General features: G+C 49.4%; 2 protein-coding genes across 3 annotated transcripts in view; one reads left to right on the forward strand and one right to left on the reverse strand.

Moving 5' to 3' along the window:
* Positions 1-532: 532 nt before the first annotated feature.
* On the forward strand, positions 533-6,932 carry Cnp (2',3'-cyclic nucleotide 3' phosphodiesterase). The gene is made up of 4 exons (XM_005369016.2): positions 533-635; positions 1,769-2,438; positions 4,427-4,566; positions 5,518-6,932. Exons 1-4 carry the CDS (start codon positions 633-635, stop codon positions 5,965-5,967), a joined length of 1,263 nt encoding a protein of 420 aa, XP_005369073.1. The 5' UTR covers positions 533-632; the 3' UTR covers positions 5,968-6,932.
* Positions 6,933-7,912: 980 nt separating this feature from the next.
* Positions 7,913-18,558, reverse strand: part of Dnajc7 (DnaJ heat shock protein family (Hsp40) member C7) — a 38,502-nt gene continuing 27,856 nt past the window's right edge. For both annotated transcript variants that reach the window (XM_005369017.2, XM_026777017.1), the window contains exons 6-14: positions 17,855-17,973; positions 16,358-16,511; positions 15,860-16,024; positions 15,086-15,177; positions 10,239-10,312; positions 9,576-9,722; positions 9,297-9,449; positions 8,633-8,695; positions 7,913-8,218 (exon numbers count right to left, since the gene is read on the reverse strand). In XM_005369017.2, the coding sequence (XP_005369074.1) occupies positions 8,181-8,218; positions 8,633-8,695; positions 9,297-9,449; positions 9,576-9,722; positions 10,239-10,312; positions 15,086-15,177; positions 15,860-16,024; positions 16,358-16,511; positions 17,855-17,973 (1,005 nt within the window). In that variant the 3' untranslated portion in view covers positions 7,913-8,180. The remainder of the gene's footprint in view (positions 8,219-8,632; positions 8,696-9,296; positions 9,450-9,575; positions 9,723-10,238; positions 10,313-15,085; positions 15,178-15,859; positions 16,025-16,357; positions 16,512-17,854; positions 17,974-18,558) is intronic.

Consider the following 18,558-nt stretch of genomic DNA (forward strand, 5'->3'; position numbering starts at 1 on the left):
AAAAAAAAAAAAACAAAAAACAAAAAAACATTGGCTGCTCTTCCAGAGATCCTGAGTTCAATTTCCAGCAACCACATAGTGGCTCATAACCATCTACAATGAGATTTGGTGCCTTCTTCAGGCATGCAGACATAAACCCTGTAGACATAATACATAAATAAAATCTAAAAAAAAAGTTAATCTTTTTCCTGGAGAAGTGGCCCACATCTTTAATCCCAGCACTCCCAGAGGCAGTGACAGGCAGATTTCTGTGAGTACAAGGCCAGCCTGGTCTAAAAAGTGAGTGCCAGGGCTACATAGTGAGCCCCTGTCACAGACGGAATAAAAAGTTAATCTTTAACGTTTAAGTAACAAAGGTGACCGACTCTTGTGGTATAGAGAGTCCAGGTGTGCCTTCAAGCTCAACCCAAACTCATACCGCTACTTCCCAGAACCCTGGTTTCGATTTCCCAGGAGCGCGTGCGCAGAGGCACGGGCTGACCCCGCCCCATCCGCGCGCCCCGCCCCCCGGACTATGAAAGGCGCTCTGCGTGGGGTCCTGACACCCCAAGACGCCCGTGTCCCTCGCGCAGGCGGGCGTCCCCGGAGACGTAGTGCCCGCAAAGGCGGTGACGGCGGTGCGCCTACGCATCATGGTGAGCGCAGCGCAAGCGTGGGGGCCGGGGTCGGGGTGGGGACAGAAAGCGGGAGTCTTGGGGATGCATGGGCAGAAGTAACTTGCAAATGAGGGCCCCAGGTTCCGGAGTTGAAGTACAACCTCTGGGCCTTTCAAAGCAGCTCAAAGACAGGGGGAGCGGGGACGCTTGGGGTCGGTCTCAAAGCCGCTGGAGAAGGAATTCCTGTAGCCCGGAAGATGAAGTCGATGCTCCGTGGCAAGTGGATCTGGGCCTGGGGGTAGCACCAGAGCTCAGGGGTGCTTCGGAGTCCGCGTTGGGAGTGGGTTCCCAACAGCCCCCCGCTCAAAGCCATAAAGAAGCCGTAAACCAGCTAAATTCTCAGGGTGCACACCAAAGGTAAAAGCCAGTGTAGGTGACAGTTGAAACTGCCATTACTTGTTACTAAGTAGGGGACAGAAATCTCTAATACAGGTGCCCTATGCCCCCTAGTCCTACAGACCGGGGTGGGGGGTGGGGGGGCTGAGGGCAGAAGAGGAGGTGGCTGTGAATGAGTTCCTTTGTCCAGTGCTCTCCTGCCCTGCCCCCCACCAGCCCTCTGTGGGACCATTGTCCCCCCACACCCAGACAAGAGAGTATTATCTGTTGATGCCATTGTTGGGTGGAGGGAGGCGGTCTTTGGGTCACCCTCCTCTGCCCTCACCCTCCTCTGCACTCTCAGAGCGCCAGGACAGCTGTGGCTTTGCCCATACATAGCCTCAGACCTACAAATAGGACATCCTTCAGAGGTGCCGAGAATATAGAAGTTAGGGCTGACGGTGAGCAACAGGCGTTTGCTTCCCTTGCATGCCCTGCCACCAAGGTGTTCTGTCTGAGGGGCAGCAGAAAGCCATCCTCGGAGCCTGGAGAATAAGAGGTTAGGCAGTTCGTGTCACTGAGGTTCCATCTTCCTACCTGCTGTTGAAGATACTGAAGGCCCTACTGGGAGAAAAAAGCCACCACTCCCTGCTGGGGAAAGCACCCACCACCCAAGGGTGCTTTAAGTTAGGACTGGGGATTCCTGAGCTGGCAGCTGGTACCCGGTTGGGAGAACTAGGCCAAAGACTAGGATTTGGTGCTTGTGGGCTGACATCTCCTCTACCGTCTGCACACAGAACACAAGCTTTTCCCGAAAGAGCCACACGTTCCTGCCCAAGATCTTCTTCCGAAAAATGTCATCCTCAGGAGCCAAGGACAAGCCAGAGCTGCAGTTCCCCTTCCTCCAGGACGAGGACACGGTGGCCACACTTTATGAGTGCAAGACACTCTTCATCCTGCGCGGCCTGCCAGGCAGCGGCAAGTCTACGCTGGCTCGGCAGATCGTGGATAAGTACCACAATGGGACCAAGATGGTATCTGCTGATGCTTACAAGATCAACCCTGGTTCCCGAGCAGAATTCTCCGAGGAATACAAGCGGCTGGACGAGGACCTGGCTGCCTACTGCCGCCGGGACGTCAGGGTTCTTGTGTTGGATGATACCAACCACGAGCGGGAGCGGCTGGATCAGCTCTTTGAAATGGCCGATCAGTACCAGTACCAGGTGGTGTTGGTGGAACCCAAGACAGCATGGCGGCTGGACTGTGCCCAGCTCAAGGAGAAGAACCAGTGGCAGCTGTCTGCTGAAGAGCTGAAGAAACTGAAGCCTGGGTTGGAGAAGGACTTCCTGCCGCTCTACTTTGGCTGGTTCCTGACCAAAAAGAGTTCTGAGACCCTCCGTAAAGCTGGCCAGGTCTTTCTGGAGGAGCTGGGGAATCACAAGGCTTTCAAGAAGGAGCTTCGACACTGTAGGTGGTTGTGGGGAGGGAGTGGGGCAGCTAAAGCCTTCTGTTTGCCTGTGGTAGAGAGCTGCAAGGATGGGGTTGGGGAGAGGTGGAGGCTACAGGCTGTGGCTTCCAGGAATAGTCAGAGCAAGGCGTCAGTGGTGGGAGCAGATGACACAGTGGAGAAGACACGTCCACTGTGCCTTTCCTGCCACCTCCCTCTTCTCTCCAGCATCATTCTCCCAGCCTGGATGTAGGTCTTGGAGGTAGGAAAACTAAGTGACTCTCAGCATAGGAAAGAAATGTTACCATATGCTACAACCTCAGAGGGAGACCCTGGCCCAAGGCTGTCAAACTCATTTTTTAGCGGCAGAAAACATGTTTCCAAGCAAAATAGGAGATGTCTCAACTACAAAAAGTAGTCAAATAAAGCCTGTTGTGATTTCCCTGGGGATGGTTTGCAGGCTTTCGGCTCCCCATGGCACTGCCATGGCATTCCCAGAGCTTCACACCTTCCAGAATATTCTCTCCACATAAGAGCCATGCCCAGAAAGGATATGAGAGTTGTCACGGGTACCTGGGTAGTATCCAGCAGGGTTCTCTTCTGGCAAGGGCTGTTGGCTCCAGAGGATGGGAGCTTAGGGCTAGGGAAAGCTCAAGAGTCCTAATTTCCCACAGGCTGTCACTCCCTAGTTCTTCTAGGCCTTTAATCTATGTTTTTTTGTTTTTTGAGACAGTCTCACTATGTAGCTTTGCATGGCTGGTCTCTGGTTTGCAGTAATCCTCCTGCCCCCGCCTTCCCTTCCCTTTACCATGTCTGGTCACTCTCCTTTAACTTGTTTTTAGTCTCTCAATTTTAACTTGTCTGCAAACTTGAAATAACCCCGTTTTAAACTTGAAATAACCCCGTTTTGTCGTTAGATTGCTTAGAGGCAAACAGTTGCAGACAGGTCTGTTGTGCCCGTGTGAGTTCTCAGAAACCTTGTTTCTGAGCTCCTAAGCCTCACTCTATGAGATGCTGCTTGGGAGCCAGCCCACATCCTGTGTAGAGAGTGAGGGGCAACCCGAAGAGCCAGGGCTTCTGGCCAGAGCTGGTGGGGCTCAGTTGGTCATGATTACTGCTTGATGTTGGCTTTGACCACAAACACCAGAATTCTTTTCTGCTCAGGGTAGAAGGCATCAGAGACGGTAACAGGGCATGCTCAGAATAGAAGCTCCCTGGAAGGAAGGGCTAAGCCTTTGGGAACAAATAGGGACAAGCTAGAGACCGAATACAGCCAGAAAGCTTGGAGACGTTCTAGTCCCCAACCATCTTGTCCCACTGTACCCAGAACCGTTTCGGGACCAGGCCCTTGGTATGCTCTTCTTCCCTAAGCATGACCACAGGGCACTGGAGAGTAATTGGTGACCCCTGGGTGAAATGGTTGGTGTCATCTCAGGCCCGGAGGAGTTTGGGGGTATGGCAACTCGAACTGTTGCCGTAGACAGGCAAGAGTTAACCATGTGTCTGTCCCACATGGCTAGAAAGTAGCAAGATTTGTTTCATTTTCCCACCTTCCACCTTCTCACCCTGCTTTCCCTTCCCAGGTATGGTGCTGGCCTTTGGGTAGCATTGCCTGGCCCTATTACATATGTCCTAGACCTCAGAGATGTAGAGATCTGGACGCTGCAAAACCAGCATGGCTGGAGTTTAAACTGTTCCCTGCCCAGCACTGAACCCAGGACCCTATACATGCTAGGCAAGCACCCCAGCCCACCCCTCCCCCAGAACTCCTGCATCTGCTTTCCCAATGCTAGGGACTCATGTGTGCTAGGGCCTGTGCATGCTAGACCTCGCACTCTGCCAACTGAGCTGCAGCTCCAGCTAGCAAATGCATGCGTGAAGTTCAGCAGACTGCCTGAGAACATCTTAGCGTGGGCCGTTCCCCCACCCCCACCCCGGGCCTGCAGTTTCTGTGGTAGGTGTTGGTAGGCCCAGCTCGCTGCCAATGACTGGATCTTCTCTTCTGCAGTTATTTCTGGGGATGAACCCAAGGAGAAGCTTGATCTGGTCAGCTACTTTGGAAAGAGACCCCCAGGCGTGCTGCACTGTACAACCAAATTCTGTGACTACGGGAAGGCCACCGGGGCAGAAGAATATGCCCAGCAGGATGTGAGTTCTCCCCAGAGAACATGGTGGGGGAGGGGAAGGCGAGTGGGCTAAAGTCTCTTCTGGAGCTGCGGCCTCGGGCAGACATCACACAGTGGTGAAGTGTGGTCTCCTGTCTGGCTAAGTCTATGTTCTTCTGCTACCCTCTTAGGAACTTTGTAGTCCATCTGTCCCCAGAACCTGCTCTAAGGGCCTTTTCCCTCAAGTAGGTTCATGGAAAATGCCAGGCAGCAACAGGTCCCTACTCTGGCCTCTTGAACCCATGTTAAGTCCCAGAGACCCAAATGCTGAGTCCTGTGTGCCAGAGAGCCTGATGCCCTGGGGCTCTGGTCTACCTCGGAGGCCTGGCCTTGCTCCAGAGGGAAGTAGCACAGGATAGAGATGCTGTTCCTGAACTGATATAGCCCACGGCCAGACGCAGCCATCCTTACTCCAGGCACATTGCCTAACTTCCTTTACCACTGCCTTCCCAGCAGCTGCTCCTTGGGAGCCAGGTGTTAGTAACGTCATTCACCTGTGCTCCCAAAGCCTTGTCCAGTGAGATGGCTGGAGAGACCCTTGCTCCGTTCTGTTGTCCAGTTAGCAAGACTAACCAAGCCCCTGTCACACACATCAGGTATGGCCAGAGGTTTAAGCAGATGTCAACCACTGTACTGAGTGGATTGAGTTGTGAAGTAACGGTAGTGGCTGATCTAGGCTGTTTCCTCAGAGACAGGCTTGAGTTTACTCCTCTCTCACAAGTGAAGAACCATGGCAGAGAGGCTAGGAGCAGTCAGAACCCTATGAGATCGGGACTTGTGTCTGGTGTCTGAGTCTTTTCCCAGCCTTGAGTGGCTGGTGCTGCATGGCTATTTGATCTGCCTTTTTAAAAAATGACCCCTGCACAGCTGCACTCCTCTGGAGGTGGCCGGCCCTTGCCAGCTGTCCCTCTAACTTGCTGCCTCCCTTCCCCAGGTGGTGAAGAGATCTTACAGCAAGGCCTTCAAACTGTCCATCTCAGCCCTCTTTGTGACACCCAAGACGGTTGGGGCCCAGGTGGTGTTGAATGAGCAGCAGCTGCTGTTGTGGCCAAGTGACGTGGATAAGCCATCTTCCTCGGAGAGTCTGCCTGCAGGGAGCCGAGCTCACATCACTCTCGGCTGTGCAGCAGATGTACAGCCCGTGCAGACAGGCCTTGACCTCTTAGAGATTTTGCAGCAGGAGAAGGGGGGCAGCCGAGGTGAGGAGGTGGGTGAGCTCCCCAGGGGCAAGCTCTATTCCTTGGGCAAAGGCCGCTGGATGCTGACCTTGGCTAAGAAGATGGAGGTCAAGACCATCTTCACAGGGTACTATGGGAAGGGCAAACCTGTGCCCACACATGGCAGCCGGAAGGGGGGTGCCATGCAGATTTGCACCATCATCTGAGAGATCACACCCTTTTGATCTTTAGAAGGGAGAGGGGTGGACAGGGCAACATGCCTTCCACTTGACTTTTATTTTTTACTCGAAGCTAACCTACCTGTAACATTTTAAAAATCTGCCAGTCCCTTCCTGTCCACCCACTTCCCCTTAACACTCAAGCTCTCTACACAGGCGTGTGGGTAGAGGAAGACACCATTCAGAAACCTGGGCCAGTGGTGATAATAAAAGGCTGGGCTATTGGGTCTGGAACCACGTCCGTCCCACATCCAGGAGCTGGTTAACTCTCCCTTGGCCCCTGCCTGATGCCTATCCAGAGCTGGGCACACCTCAGAGCTGCACACATCATGCTAAGGACAGTGCTACTTCCATAGGAAAACGGTGGTAGCTCAGAGAGGGATCAGACCCCTGGGTGCGACTCTTTATTTGTTAAATCACCAGAGTGCCTAGGAAGGCTTGGGCTACCCTCTGGCATGTAAAGGGGTTCACCTCCCACCTCTGGCCACTGCCAAGTCCCTGTCACCTCCTTCACACTGACTAGGAGGAGTGTGAGCACTAGTGGGAGGAAGTGGACCTCTGGCTTCCCACTGGTCACCACCCCGCACAGTAGCATGTCCCTGTGTGTGGACGGAGGCTGAGCAGAGAGACACGGCCCAAGAAGCTCCAGCTTTGCCTTCTGCCTAGCCCATCCTGCCTCCGTGGTCGTGGTGCCTCTGGGCCTTCTCTATAGGAGGGTGGTGGGTACCAGGAACCAATGAGGGGACCCTGAGCTGGCTGGAGTATACCCCATCTCCTGCCCTGGGGAAGCTGAACAAGATCATGTGTTATGGTTCCTCACGCTGCCTTTGCTCAGTAACAGGACCTTGCTAATTGGGTTATCACCCAGGTATTTGGGGTTTATTTTCCTACCCTGGTTTTGCCCACCTCAGCAACCTCTAAGACTGATTCTGAAATAAATCATGTTAATCCCAGCTGTGTGCAGTCACTCTTAGCCTTCTATGTCCATCTTAGGCTTCCCTGGGGCCAGGGCAGGGGACATTAAGACTAGCTTTGTCCCACAGCTTGGGGCCATCGGTCCTGTCTCCCTTCTGCTGGCCGGGCACAGCTGTGATGAGACCGGGCAGCCGAACAGTGTTGGCTTTCATGAAGCAGAGAGGAGAGGCTGGCTTCAGACTCACACAGAAGGTGGGGCTGGCTGGGAGCCAGGAACTTGGAGCACAAAGCCTTTATCTGACAGCTAAGGCGACCATGCAGGTGTTCTCGGCCTAATCAAAGACCTCTCAGCAAGACTCAGAATTTCCAGTGTGGGCTTTGCAGGGTGTCTGGGGAAGGCCATCAAGTTAGCATTCTTCAAACACAAGACCTACAACAGCCTCTTCAAGCTCACAGGGCCCCTGGCCTAACGGATCTGGCACTCTGGTTCAAGGCCTCTCTCTCTCCCTGGCTATCTAGCTTTACAGCTTCAAGTGTCCGCCCTGAGCAGTGACCTGACTGAGTGGGGTGACAAGGCCACAGGTAAGCAGGAAATGAGACTAGTTGCGCATTCGCAGAGTGCAGTTTCCAACAGCACAAGCCTTTAGAGCCAGCAAACAGGCATGCTCTGGAGCTGCCCGGCAGGTTTTAAAAAAGCCTAGAGGTCAGGAGCAGAATTTGCTTTCATGTCTATGTCCCTCAAGCCTACGGTGACAGTAAGCACTATGGGAGCATTACAGTGTGGTGGCTCAAATTGTAATCTCAGCCCTGGAAAGGGCTGAGGCAGGAGGACTGCCCTGAGCTCCAGGACAGCCTGAGCCTATGTGGTGAGACCATCTAAAAAACAACAGAAGCAAAGCACTTGCGTGTGCGGGCACACACACACACATGCACACACACAGTGCACCTGAACATCAGGCTCCTGGATGAACTTCAGGAATAGAGCAGCTACCAAAGCTAACGACCAAAAAAATGGTCAAAACATTTTATTTTCTTTTTTAATAAAGTTAAACAATACAACAAAAATTCACAAGCTGCTTCCCTGTCTACCCCTGGCTTCCCTCCCCTCCCCAGTCCTCAGTGCTGGCTCCCTTTCCTTCACCCCACTCATACAGACACAGGGCACCCAACTGAGAAAACGAAACTGCTCTAAGTACATGGGGACATGATGGAGGAGGTGAACCGTCCACATTCATGGTTAAACTGAGCGAGTCTGCATTTTCTGGGTTCTGAGCAGTTGCCCTTCATTAGCCAAACTGAAAGAAGAAATTCCCCGGGCCAGACGCTGGAAGGGAAAAGAAAGGCTTGTTATTTGCTCTGTAGATTTTCTTAGGGAAACTATGGTTATTACAGAAATCTTCAAGGGCATCTTAATCCAAACACAGACTCCAAGGGCACTAAATAGTCTGAGCTGTGAGTGCAAGGGCCAGTGTGCAAGGTGACCTTACACTGACTGGGGTCATTTGAACACCTTTGCTCTTGTGGAGACGGCTCCATACTAAGAGGCTTGGTGGTGCTTCTCTGACCCTGCCAGGTGTGCTGGATAAGCCTAGGAGCCTCCTCTACCACCCTAGAGTGCATACATGTCTTACTGAACAAGGATCCGGTTGTCTCCACTCAGACTTCCCAGGAGCTGCCTGAGTAAGGGGTCAGAGCTGCTCATCACCTGGGAGCTCTCAAGGGCAGTAGGCATACCCACCTTCAAAGCTGAAGCCCCCAGGACCACCGAAGAATGCCTTGAAAATGTTGTTTGCATCAAAGTCTGGTGAGAAGCATGGAAGGGACAAAAAAGGGGAAAATCAGAAGGGTCTGAGGAACCACACGCAGTAGAATTCTGAGTATCACTTCCCTTTTCCACCATTCCAGCCGAGATGTTAGCAAACCTCCCCCGCCCCACCCGAGGCAGAACCTGCTGCTGATCCTAGTCCTGGCATGTGTCCCTCCGAGTGCAGTCCAGAAGGAAAGCGTCCTCTGCCTCAGCCTGGTCTGCCTACTGTCTCCTTACTTAGAAAAGGCATTTGCAGTACGCTGCCTTCCATAACGCTGGGGCTTTTCCTGAGAAGGCTCACTTTTGCCAACTGAGTGACACCGAAATTATTGCAGGAGACCTAAAGATCCTGACTCCTGGAACTATCATGCGCTCTTTTCTTCCAGGCCACAGCAGTTCTGATGGCTCCTGCCCTAGCTCATCTTTTTTTGACAGCCTGTTGTCTTACATCACCGGCTGACCACTTACTTACAGACTTCCCCTCTGGAGTGTTCCAGCCCAGCTGCCGAGAGGGCAGGAGCCTTGGGCCTCTTCTGGTGCTTTAGAAAAATGTTACAGGGACCTTTCTTCATTCCAGGTGTCCAAACCAACTCACCGCCCATATTCATGCCCTCCTCATCCAGGTCCTGTCCACTGTCATAACGAGTCTTTTTCTTGGGGTCAGAGAGGATGGTAAAGGCCTCTCCCACTTCTTTGAATTTCTTTTCCTCCTCCTTCTGAACCTCAGCACTGGCCCCACTGTGCCGATCTAGAGGATTCCGTGAAATCAGGGTCACAGGAAAATAAAGTCTGTTTATGTCCAAGTTTGAAATGTGGCACCACCCACAATCTGTAGTTTAGGGTTCCTCCTGCTGCAGCCCTCTGCAGAGCTCACCTGGATGGTGCATCAAGGCCCGTTTCCGGTAAGCTTTCTTGATCTCGTCCTCAGAGGCATTCTTGTCGACCCCCAGGATCTTGTAGTAATCTTTCCTCTTGCTCTTCTTCAGCTCCAGTTGTGCATTCTTTAGGAGCTGTTTGTGTTCTGAGGGAGACAGGAGGCATCAACACACAGATCCAGCTGCTTCCCTTGCGGGGTCCCAGCCCAGCTGCCAAGAGGCTAGAAGCCTTGGTAACCACAACAGGAACTTTTTTGGTACTTTCTTCTCAAGACAGGAAGTGAAAATGACAGGGAGGAGCAAGAACCAGAATACAGGTGCCTAAGCCCCCACTCAGGAACTTCGCTGACTGCTTCCAGGCTAGTGATCAAATCAGCTCCAGATCCAACCCCAAGTGCTACATCAAATATTCCCACATTTAAATTTAGGACCTAGGCCGGGCGGTGGTGGCGCATGCCTTTAATCCCAGCACTCAGGAGGCAGAGGCAGGTGGATCTCTGTGAGTTCGAGACCAGCCTGGTCTACAGAGCTAGTTCCAGGACAGACCCCAAAGCCACAGAGAAACCCTGTCTCGAAAAAACAAAAAAAAAAAAAAAAAAAAAAAAAAAATTAGGACCTAGAAGACCATGGATCCCTGGATCCGATGGCCTTTGTTCTCATACCTTTTGTTTTCTCCGTCTGATAGACTTTTTCATAGTCCCGCACAGCTTCTTCAAACTGCTCTGTGTCCATGTAACTGAGAAGGAAGTACAGGGTAATACAGCACTCAGACACAAAAATCAATGGCCTGTGGGACCTTCTAGGGAGAAGGCATGGCTTATGCAAGAGATACATTCTTTCGGTAGCATGTCTCAAACAGTAGAGTCCCTTATCTATAAAAAAACATGAATCAACTTTCAGTTCCTCAAGGTGAAGAAGCCTCATGGCATTTGTACCCGGCCAGCAATCCTCTGCTAGAAGTGGGGAGTGGCTAGGGGAGAGAGCTCTTGGTGACGCAGGCGTGCCCCATAGCTGGGCCACCTCAGAGCATGGAAAGGCACCCAACTTGACTACCCTGGACTGAAACACATGAGGAAAACCGCTGTCAAAGAGCTTTGAGGTCTTCAGTGCCACAAACATGCAGGGCCAGCTCCAACCCAGGGTACAGGTGGGGTTAGTTGGGCCACTAGGATTGAGGGTGGAAGCATAATGAATGCTTCCACTAAGAGCAATCAATCTCAGAGGTAGAGGTGAGACAGGAGAGCCTCTCAACACAGTCTTGCTTCAATTTCAGTAGCACAAAAGCAAAGAAGGATCCCTGGGCCAAAATGGGAGGACTGAAGGGAAAAGCAGAGTATCAGGACTTTGAAAGTGTTGTTTCCCACAGAACTAAGTGGTATTCTTTTCTTTTAAAAAAAAAATAATTTTTATTTATTTATTTTTTTGCATTGGTGTTCTGTCTACATGTGTCTGTGTGAGGGAGTCAGATCATGGAGTTACAGACAGCTGTGAGCTGCCGTGTGGGAACTGAACCCCGTTCCTCTGGAAGAGGAGTGAATGCTCTTAACCACGAAGCCATCTCCAGTCCCCTAAATCCTTTTTTTTTTTAAAGATTTATTTATTATATATACAACATTCTGCCTCCATGTATGCCCACATGCCAGAGGAGGGTGCCAGATCTCAGTACAGATGGTTGTGAACCACCATGTGGTTGCTGGGAATTGAACTCAGGACCTCTGGAAGAGCAGCCAGTGCTCTTAAACGCTGAGCCATCTCTCCAGCCCCCTCCTAAATTCTTATAACCTGATGTCACCAAGTTTGTCCTCTCTGTCTAAGAGACATAACATCCGCAAAGAACAAGACACTCTCACGCAGTGTGGCCAGCCGCTACACACCCGAGAATCAGCTGACACTCCATCATGCCAGGCCATCTTTACACACCAGCTCTGAAGGCCAGGGCAGTGAGAGTGATACCAATGTGGCTGGTCAAAAAGAGTTTGAGGGGCTGGAGAGATGGCTCAGAGGTTAAGAGCATCGCCTGCTCTTACAAAGGTCCTGAGTTCAATTCCCAGCAACCACATGGTGGTGGCTCACAACCATCTGTAATGAGGTCTGGTGCTCTCCTCTGGCCTGCACCACAGACAGAATATTGTATACATAATAGATAAATAAATATTAAAAAAAAAGAGTTTGATATCTAAGGCATCTCTGAATTTCTGGAAACACACTCATCTGTGACTTAAAAACACAAAACACAATGTCCTACAGACACAGGGTACTAGGAACATAGAGAAACAATTAACAGGGCAAAGTGTCAAATAATCTGAAGTAAAATAATTTAATTCATTGCTGGGTGGTGGTAGCACACGGCTTTAATCCCAGCACTCAGGAGGCAGAGGCAGACAGATCTCTGAGATCCAGGCCAGCCAGGGCTACAAAGATAAACCTTGAAAGTCTCGAAAAACAAAAAAAACACCACCAAATCTGAGGCGTGAGTACCCCAACATGAACACAGGCCTGTGCATGATGCAGTGAACAAGCACCACAACACTGACCTGAACTCTTTTGTTACTTTCTGTAGCCTGGGCTGGACCGGAACTAACTAAGTAGTCCAAGCTGCTCCTGCACTGGGTATCCTCCAGTCCTAGCCTCTGAAGCACTGGGGTTACAGGTGCTGAGTTGCCCATCAGGAGCTGTATAATTTTTCACTTTTTAAAAGTCAAAAATATCTTTCCAAACCGGGCGGTGGTGGCGCACACCTTTAATCCCAGCACTCGGGAGGCAGAGGCAGGCGGATCTCTGTGAGTTCGAGACCAGCCTGGTCTACAAGAGGTAGTTCCAGGACAGGCTCCAAAACCACAGAGAAACCCTGTCTCGAAAAACCAAAAAAAAAAAAAAAAAAACTTTCCAAGTCTCTTAAAAAAAAAAAAAGGCTTTAAGGGAAAGAGAACTCATTCTAGCCTGTGGCAAGAGAGGTGGCAAACATCCGCCTAACTTTAAGGCTGAGCCCAATCATACAGGGGCCAGGCCTCCAGTAAGGCCAGAGCTAACTGCTGGCGTGCTTTAGCAGCCCACCTGCTTCAGGGAACTGCTACTATACTCTCAGTCAACTATGCAAAGCGTCCACTGTTCCGCAACTTGGTGAAGTTTCAAAGACAAAGCCACTCAAGGGCAGTTCTATCCCTAAGACAAAACAATGACTTGTCAGATAAAGCAATTTTTGATTTATGCTGATTGTAAGCACACATAATCACTTTCTATTGTTTCCTAGCAGATTAAGAATGCACTACGCCTTTAATCCCAACACTCAGGAGGCAGAGGCAGGCAGATCTCGGTGAGTTCGAGGTCAGCCTGGTCTGCAAGAGCTAGTTCCAGGACAGGCACCAAAAGCTACAGAGAAACCCTGTCTCGAGAAAAAATATATTTACTGTGTGCACTCTTGAATATGGATGGTGTGTGTAGGTCAGAGCTGGTAACTCCTGGAAGTCAGTTCTCTGCTCCCACCATGTGGGTCTTGTGGGTGGAGTTCATAGGCTGTCCAGCTTGGTGGCAGACTCCTTTACCCAATGCACCATCTCTCTAGCCCAGCCTTGAACTTTTGATCCTCCTGAGTGTTGGGATATAGGCATGTGACACCAAGCCCAATTTATACAGTGCCAGGGACTGAATCCAGGACTCTTGCATGGTAGGCAAACACCCTACCAACTTCAACTTCCACTCTCTTTTGTGGGGTGAGTACCAGGGAAATATTAAACCCAGGGCATGCGCCACCACCGCCCGGCACTAGGCAGGTTCTATACAATTAAGCTATACCTCCAACCCAAGCTTCTATTTCTGTCTGACGTGGGTATAAAGATGGAACAAATAAGAGCTAGTTTCCCAGAATCAGTAATACAATTCCAGCAGTTGTCTCTGTGGTGAGAAGCTGAGGTTCTTTGCACTGCTGATGAGGGAGTTTCTGGCTCAAACAGCAGCAGTAGTTTGGGCAAAGAAGGACTGATACCAAGAGCTTCATCTTCCTTTACGATCTTTAAAACCAGCACCGCTGCCCCGGGCTGAGAAGGGGCTGTGTCTCAGCCTGTGCAGTGCTTTCCAAGCATGTTAAGAAACTACATAAAAAATGTGTTGATGCCCAGGTCTACACTCCCAGCACTTGGAGAGGTGGGGACAAGAGGATGAGAAGTTTAAAGTTATATACATTATACATATATATATATATATGTATATATATACATGTTATATACATAGTAAGTCTGAGGCCAGCCTAGCCAATCTTAAAGGAAAAAAAAAACAACCCCAAAACCCAAAAACCTAAATCAACAACAAAATTCTTGCCTAGAGAGTAGTAGGAAACGAAATGACTTCTTTTGGTCCACTATGCCAGGTGTTAAAGCCACAGCTGTGGTGCGTGCATGTCTGTGTGGCTGACTGCAGGCTCACACTCACAAGGAACACATATGGAGTGAGAGGGCAATTGAGCACCAGCCTCACCTTCCACATTGAGACAGGGTCTCTTGTTCACCACTCTATAATACGCCAGGCTAGCTGGCCTACGAGCTGCTGGGGATTCTCCTGTACTCTCCTCCATCTCATTGTAGGAGTGCTGGAATTATAGACATCTATCTGTATTTATGTGGGTTCTGGAGATCTGATCTCAGGCCCCCATGGTCTGGCATCTTCCCACCCCTGTTCTATTTTTATGAGACAAAGTCTTACTCTGTAGCCCAGCCTGGTTTAGAATCAATTATGTAGTCCAAATTGGCCTTCAGCTAATAGTGACTCTCCTGCTGCAACCTCACAAGTCCTAGAGTTATAGGTACATGCCACACTTAGGCCAGAAGAAATATTTTTGAGAGATTCATTCTAGCCCTTGGTACTACTCTGTCTGAATAAAATTCTCTGAGAGATGGATTCAAGAGTAAAATGAACAAAAAGGCTGGTGAGCACCTAGCATGATCCTTGTCACAGAGTCCACTGTGCTGGGAACATGTGGTATGGACTATTTATCCCGAGTCTATCAAAAGTGTCTTTTATTCAGCTGCACCACTGAGCCAAGTGAAATCATTTTCCACTGAACCTTCCCTACCTATGGCAGACAGGCACAGCTCAACAGTCTCTGAAAATACGTCCTTCTCTCCTCGTCCACCCATCAACAAAACACTAGGTGAGCACTAGCGTGTCGAGCACTGGCGTGTCAAGCACTGTGCCAAGTTAGAGCGGAAGTGAATAACACAAAATAAAATATCCAAAGGAAATGGATTCACATGTTAACAAAAGGAGTTTGGGTCAGGCATCAGAGGAAACTTACTGACCGTGAGGGGCGTTAGACACAGGCATGGGAGACTGAGGGAGCGTGTGCAATCTCCTCGGCTGGAGGTCTATAAAGATAGTCTAGGGCTGGAACAATCCCACCTAGAGGTAGGGGGAAGGACCAAATGACCTCACAACATCCCTGGGTCTGTTTTGTCACCACAATGCACTTCCCCTAATTGAGCACAGCAGCCCGCCCCCGCCCTCCAGAGGCACTCACCACTGAGCTCTTCTCAAGTAGGCTTTTATGTAGGTGTCATCGAGTTTCACCGCATTCGTGCAGTCCTCTATGGCGTCATCTAGCTTCCTAAGCTTCAGGAGAGAAAGAGAGCAATCACACTTCACGTTGTCACGGACGGACGGAGGACGGATCCAGAAACCGTGAGCATGATCAGATCCCTGCCTTATTGTGTTCCCTGCCTTACTATGTTCTTGTTTTTGGTCACTGGGAAAGTCAGAGTACTAAGGACACCAAATTTCAAACCGGTTTCTCTATTATGTGATAAAAGGCACAGATACCAACACAGCAAACACAAGGGTGGGTTCCACCCCCCACTCTTCCACAGGCCAACTACAGGGACCAGAAAGACTGCAATTTTTAACCGCTACAACTCTATAGGAACAGAAGACTCATCTTTCTTATGTGCACAGGGTCACTGGGTAACTATGGTCATTCTCAGCTGTACATGGTAACCACCATTATTTGGGAAGTTTTGAAAGCCCGATTAAGACTGCCAATTTCCTCTATCTCACTCCTGAAGATTAAACAATGGCACAGACCCGCTAGCTACTCTCACAAGAGAAGACAACCGAGGAATGACAGGAGGGACAGCCTGCCAAGCTGCCCCTCAAGTTCTCAATGCCACAAAGAAAGTTCAGTTTGCTTCTCAGAAGGTAGTTCTTCACAAGACAGGACACCCTCCTCTCTTTTATCGGGCTTACTCTTGCTGAGCAGATCTCCAAAGACCTCTGACATCCCAGACCAAATGCTTACCTTGGAATTAACCGTACCCCGATTACAGTAGAGTTTAGCATTTGTTTTTATGTTGTTGGGGTCTATCCCCAAGGCTTCTGTGTACAGTTCATATGCTAGCTTGTAATTTCCTTCCTTAAATGCTTTATTTCCATCTTCTTTCTTGGCTTTAAGGGCTTTGGCATTCTAGAGAAAAGCAAGGGGTGGCCAGTTCACTCAACAGTGAAGGGAGTTTCCTCAATTTCTTCAATCCCAACAGTCAAGTAGGAAAGTCTCCCACTACCTAGACTACTCAGGGATGCTTCTGACAAACTGACAGGTAGAGCTGTCACATTCCTTTAGATTCTCAATTCTTCCAGTCTAGCGAGCATCTTTGTTCTCCTCTTTTCCCACTTAGCCCCAGGCATGATAAACAGTCACCTATCACTGAGCTAGGGCCCTAGTCTCACTAGTAACTTAAGCTATGAAAGGAAGCTTTATTCCCATTCTGATTCTTAGATCACCATGTTGAGAACTTACTCTACAAGCGATACAAGCCTTCTCGTGGTCAGGAGCCATCCTGAGAGCCTGCACAAAAAACTGAACTGCTTTTTCAATACAATCTTCATAATAAAGGCAAAGACCCCGGACATACAGAGCATCAGCATTGGTGGAATCCATTCGTAAAATGTCACTGCAACAAAAAAGACACATTCAGCCATGGTTTGTCGTGACCATTTCTACCATGTGGTTACACTGTTCTTCAATCATGACTCTAATATTCAAAGTGCCCACAGGTAAACAGATTCCCAAGAACTACCTCCAAACAGGTTAAAATAAACTACCTATAGTTATCTTCAATTTTTTTTCATTCTCCCCACCTCCCACAGTGCCAGAGATTAAATCCTGGACCTTGTACTTGATAGGCAAGCACATCACCGCTGAGCCCAACCTCTCTTCCCTATCATTCCCACCCAATATATTTCTTCTGTCTCATATCTTTTCTTTTGGGTATGCTTTCTTTTTTCTTTTTTTAAGACAGGGCCTCTCTGGGTTACAGTCTTGAAGATCACTTTGTAGACCATCCATGCTGGCCTCAAACTCACAAAGACCTACCTGTCTCTCAAGTGCTGGGATTAAAGGTGTGCACCACCACAGCCTGGGTGTGTCTCAAAATCTTTTATTGAACTAGAAGAGGGGTGGGAAAACTACTGCCTACAGAGCTAAGTCCTTTCTTTTACTATTTTTCATTTCTTTTTCTATCTCCATATTCTAGTGCTAGGTGTTTGGTAATAGGGAATGGAATAAAGGCTTAGTGCAAGCTAAGCGCAAGTTCAACCAATGACCCATACAACACTCCAGAACTTCTGCCACTGCCTCCCTACCATTTCTATGGTACTGGGATTGAAGCCAGACTAGACAAGCACTCTACCACTGAGCTATATAAATATATCCTTAACGCTGCCACTAGTTTATGTAAATAAAATTTGGTTTACACCAACTCAGCGATTATCTGGGGCTGCCTCTGTGCTATAATGGCAGAGAGCTGAGCAGTTGCAATATAGACCCATGACCTGCAAAAGATAAAACAGTTACTATATGGATAGCTAAAGAGGTTCCTGGAGGAGAAATGACTGCATCCAAACAAACAAGGCCAGGCTGGTAAAACTGCTCACTGGCTAAGAGCATTAGCTGCCAAGCCTGACCACCTAAATTCAATCCCCAAAACCTTCCATAGGGAGGATGGAGAGAACCAGCTCCCCATGAGTTGTCCTTCTAGCCTAGATATGCGTGAAAATAAAGGTTAAAACAAACTCTCACACATTACATTCTTTCCATACGCTCAAGCACTTGCTACACCACTACATTCTTTGTACCTATGGGTCTTGGGTCTACTCTGGTTTAACCTCTGGCTTTAAGCTCCAGGAAGGTCTGAACAAGCCTAGCTGACACACCCGCAGCTCCCATGTAGAGAGCAGCCTGCCGGCACCTGCAGTCCTATCTGCATCTCAGTGATGAACTGGCCAGATTGCATACCTGGCCACAAACTGTGCTTCTGGGTATCGACCCAGCATTGCTAAACATTCTGCTTTGAGGATTTTGAAGCGATGGCAGGCAGGGGCAAATTCTAGGGCACGGTCCATGCAGAAAACCACCTAAGGGAAGAGGAAAGCAAATAAGCCCTTCATCTTGGACTCCAGAAATGTCTTCACTTGAGTTTGGTCACAACAACAGACTCAAAGACATTACCTGGGTTTACTGCTTAGCAGTCAAGTAATATCAAAGTTTACACACAATCAATGAAAACAGTGAAATGAGAACAGCAGAGTCATACAATGACAGCTAACACTAAGTACTTTTATTAGCACAGAATTAATAAGTGATATCATTACCTTTATTTTAGTGATGAGAAGACTAAGGGATGGAGAACCAAGCAAGGTTCTAGTTCACCCAAGTTCCACCTTAAGTACAGCAGGACTCCAGAGCCTCTAACCTTAACCAAGCTAAGCAGCTTCCATGGTGTTAACCCAGTGACTACGATCAAAGCTCACAGTCTCGTCTCACAAACACTGTTTGTTATTTACCACTGTCATTGTTAGGGCTTAACCTGTTAAGCAAGACAAGAATGGCGAAAATAACCTGGCACAGAGTCAATGCTGCACGCAGTACAGAAACTCCTGCTTCTTTTCCTGGGACTGCAGCCTCACATACTCAAAGACGGGTGGGGGGTAGGGGTGGGG

The sequence above is a fragment of the Microtus ochrogaster genome, unplaced genomic scaffold (genome assembly GCF_000317375.1).
Source record: "Microtus ochrogaster isolate Prairie Vole_2 unplaced genomic scaffold, MicOch1.0 UNK44, whole genome shotgun sequence".
Taxonomy (NCBI): domain Eukaryota; kingdom Metazoa; phylum Chordata; class Mammalia; order Rodentia; family Cricetidae; genus Microtus; species Microtus ochrogaster.

Excerpts from the sequence above, each read along its gene's own strand:
- Cnp (XM_005369016.2), top strand. Across the intron at positions 2,439-4,426 it reads CAAGAAGGAGCTTCGACACT|TTATTTCTGGGGATGAACCC; the intron begins GTAGGTGGTTGT and ends TCTCTTCTGCAG. Across the intron at positions 4,567-5,517 it reads AAGAATATGCCCAGCAGGAT|GTGGTGAAGAGATCTTACAG; the intron begins GTGAGTTCTCCC and ends TCCCTTCCCCAG.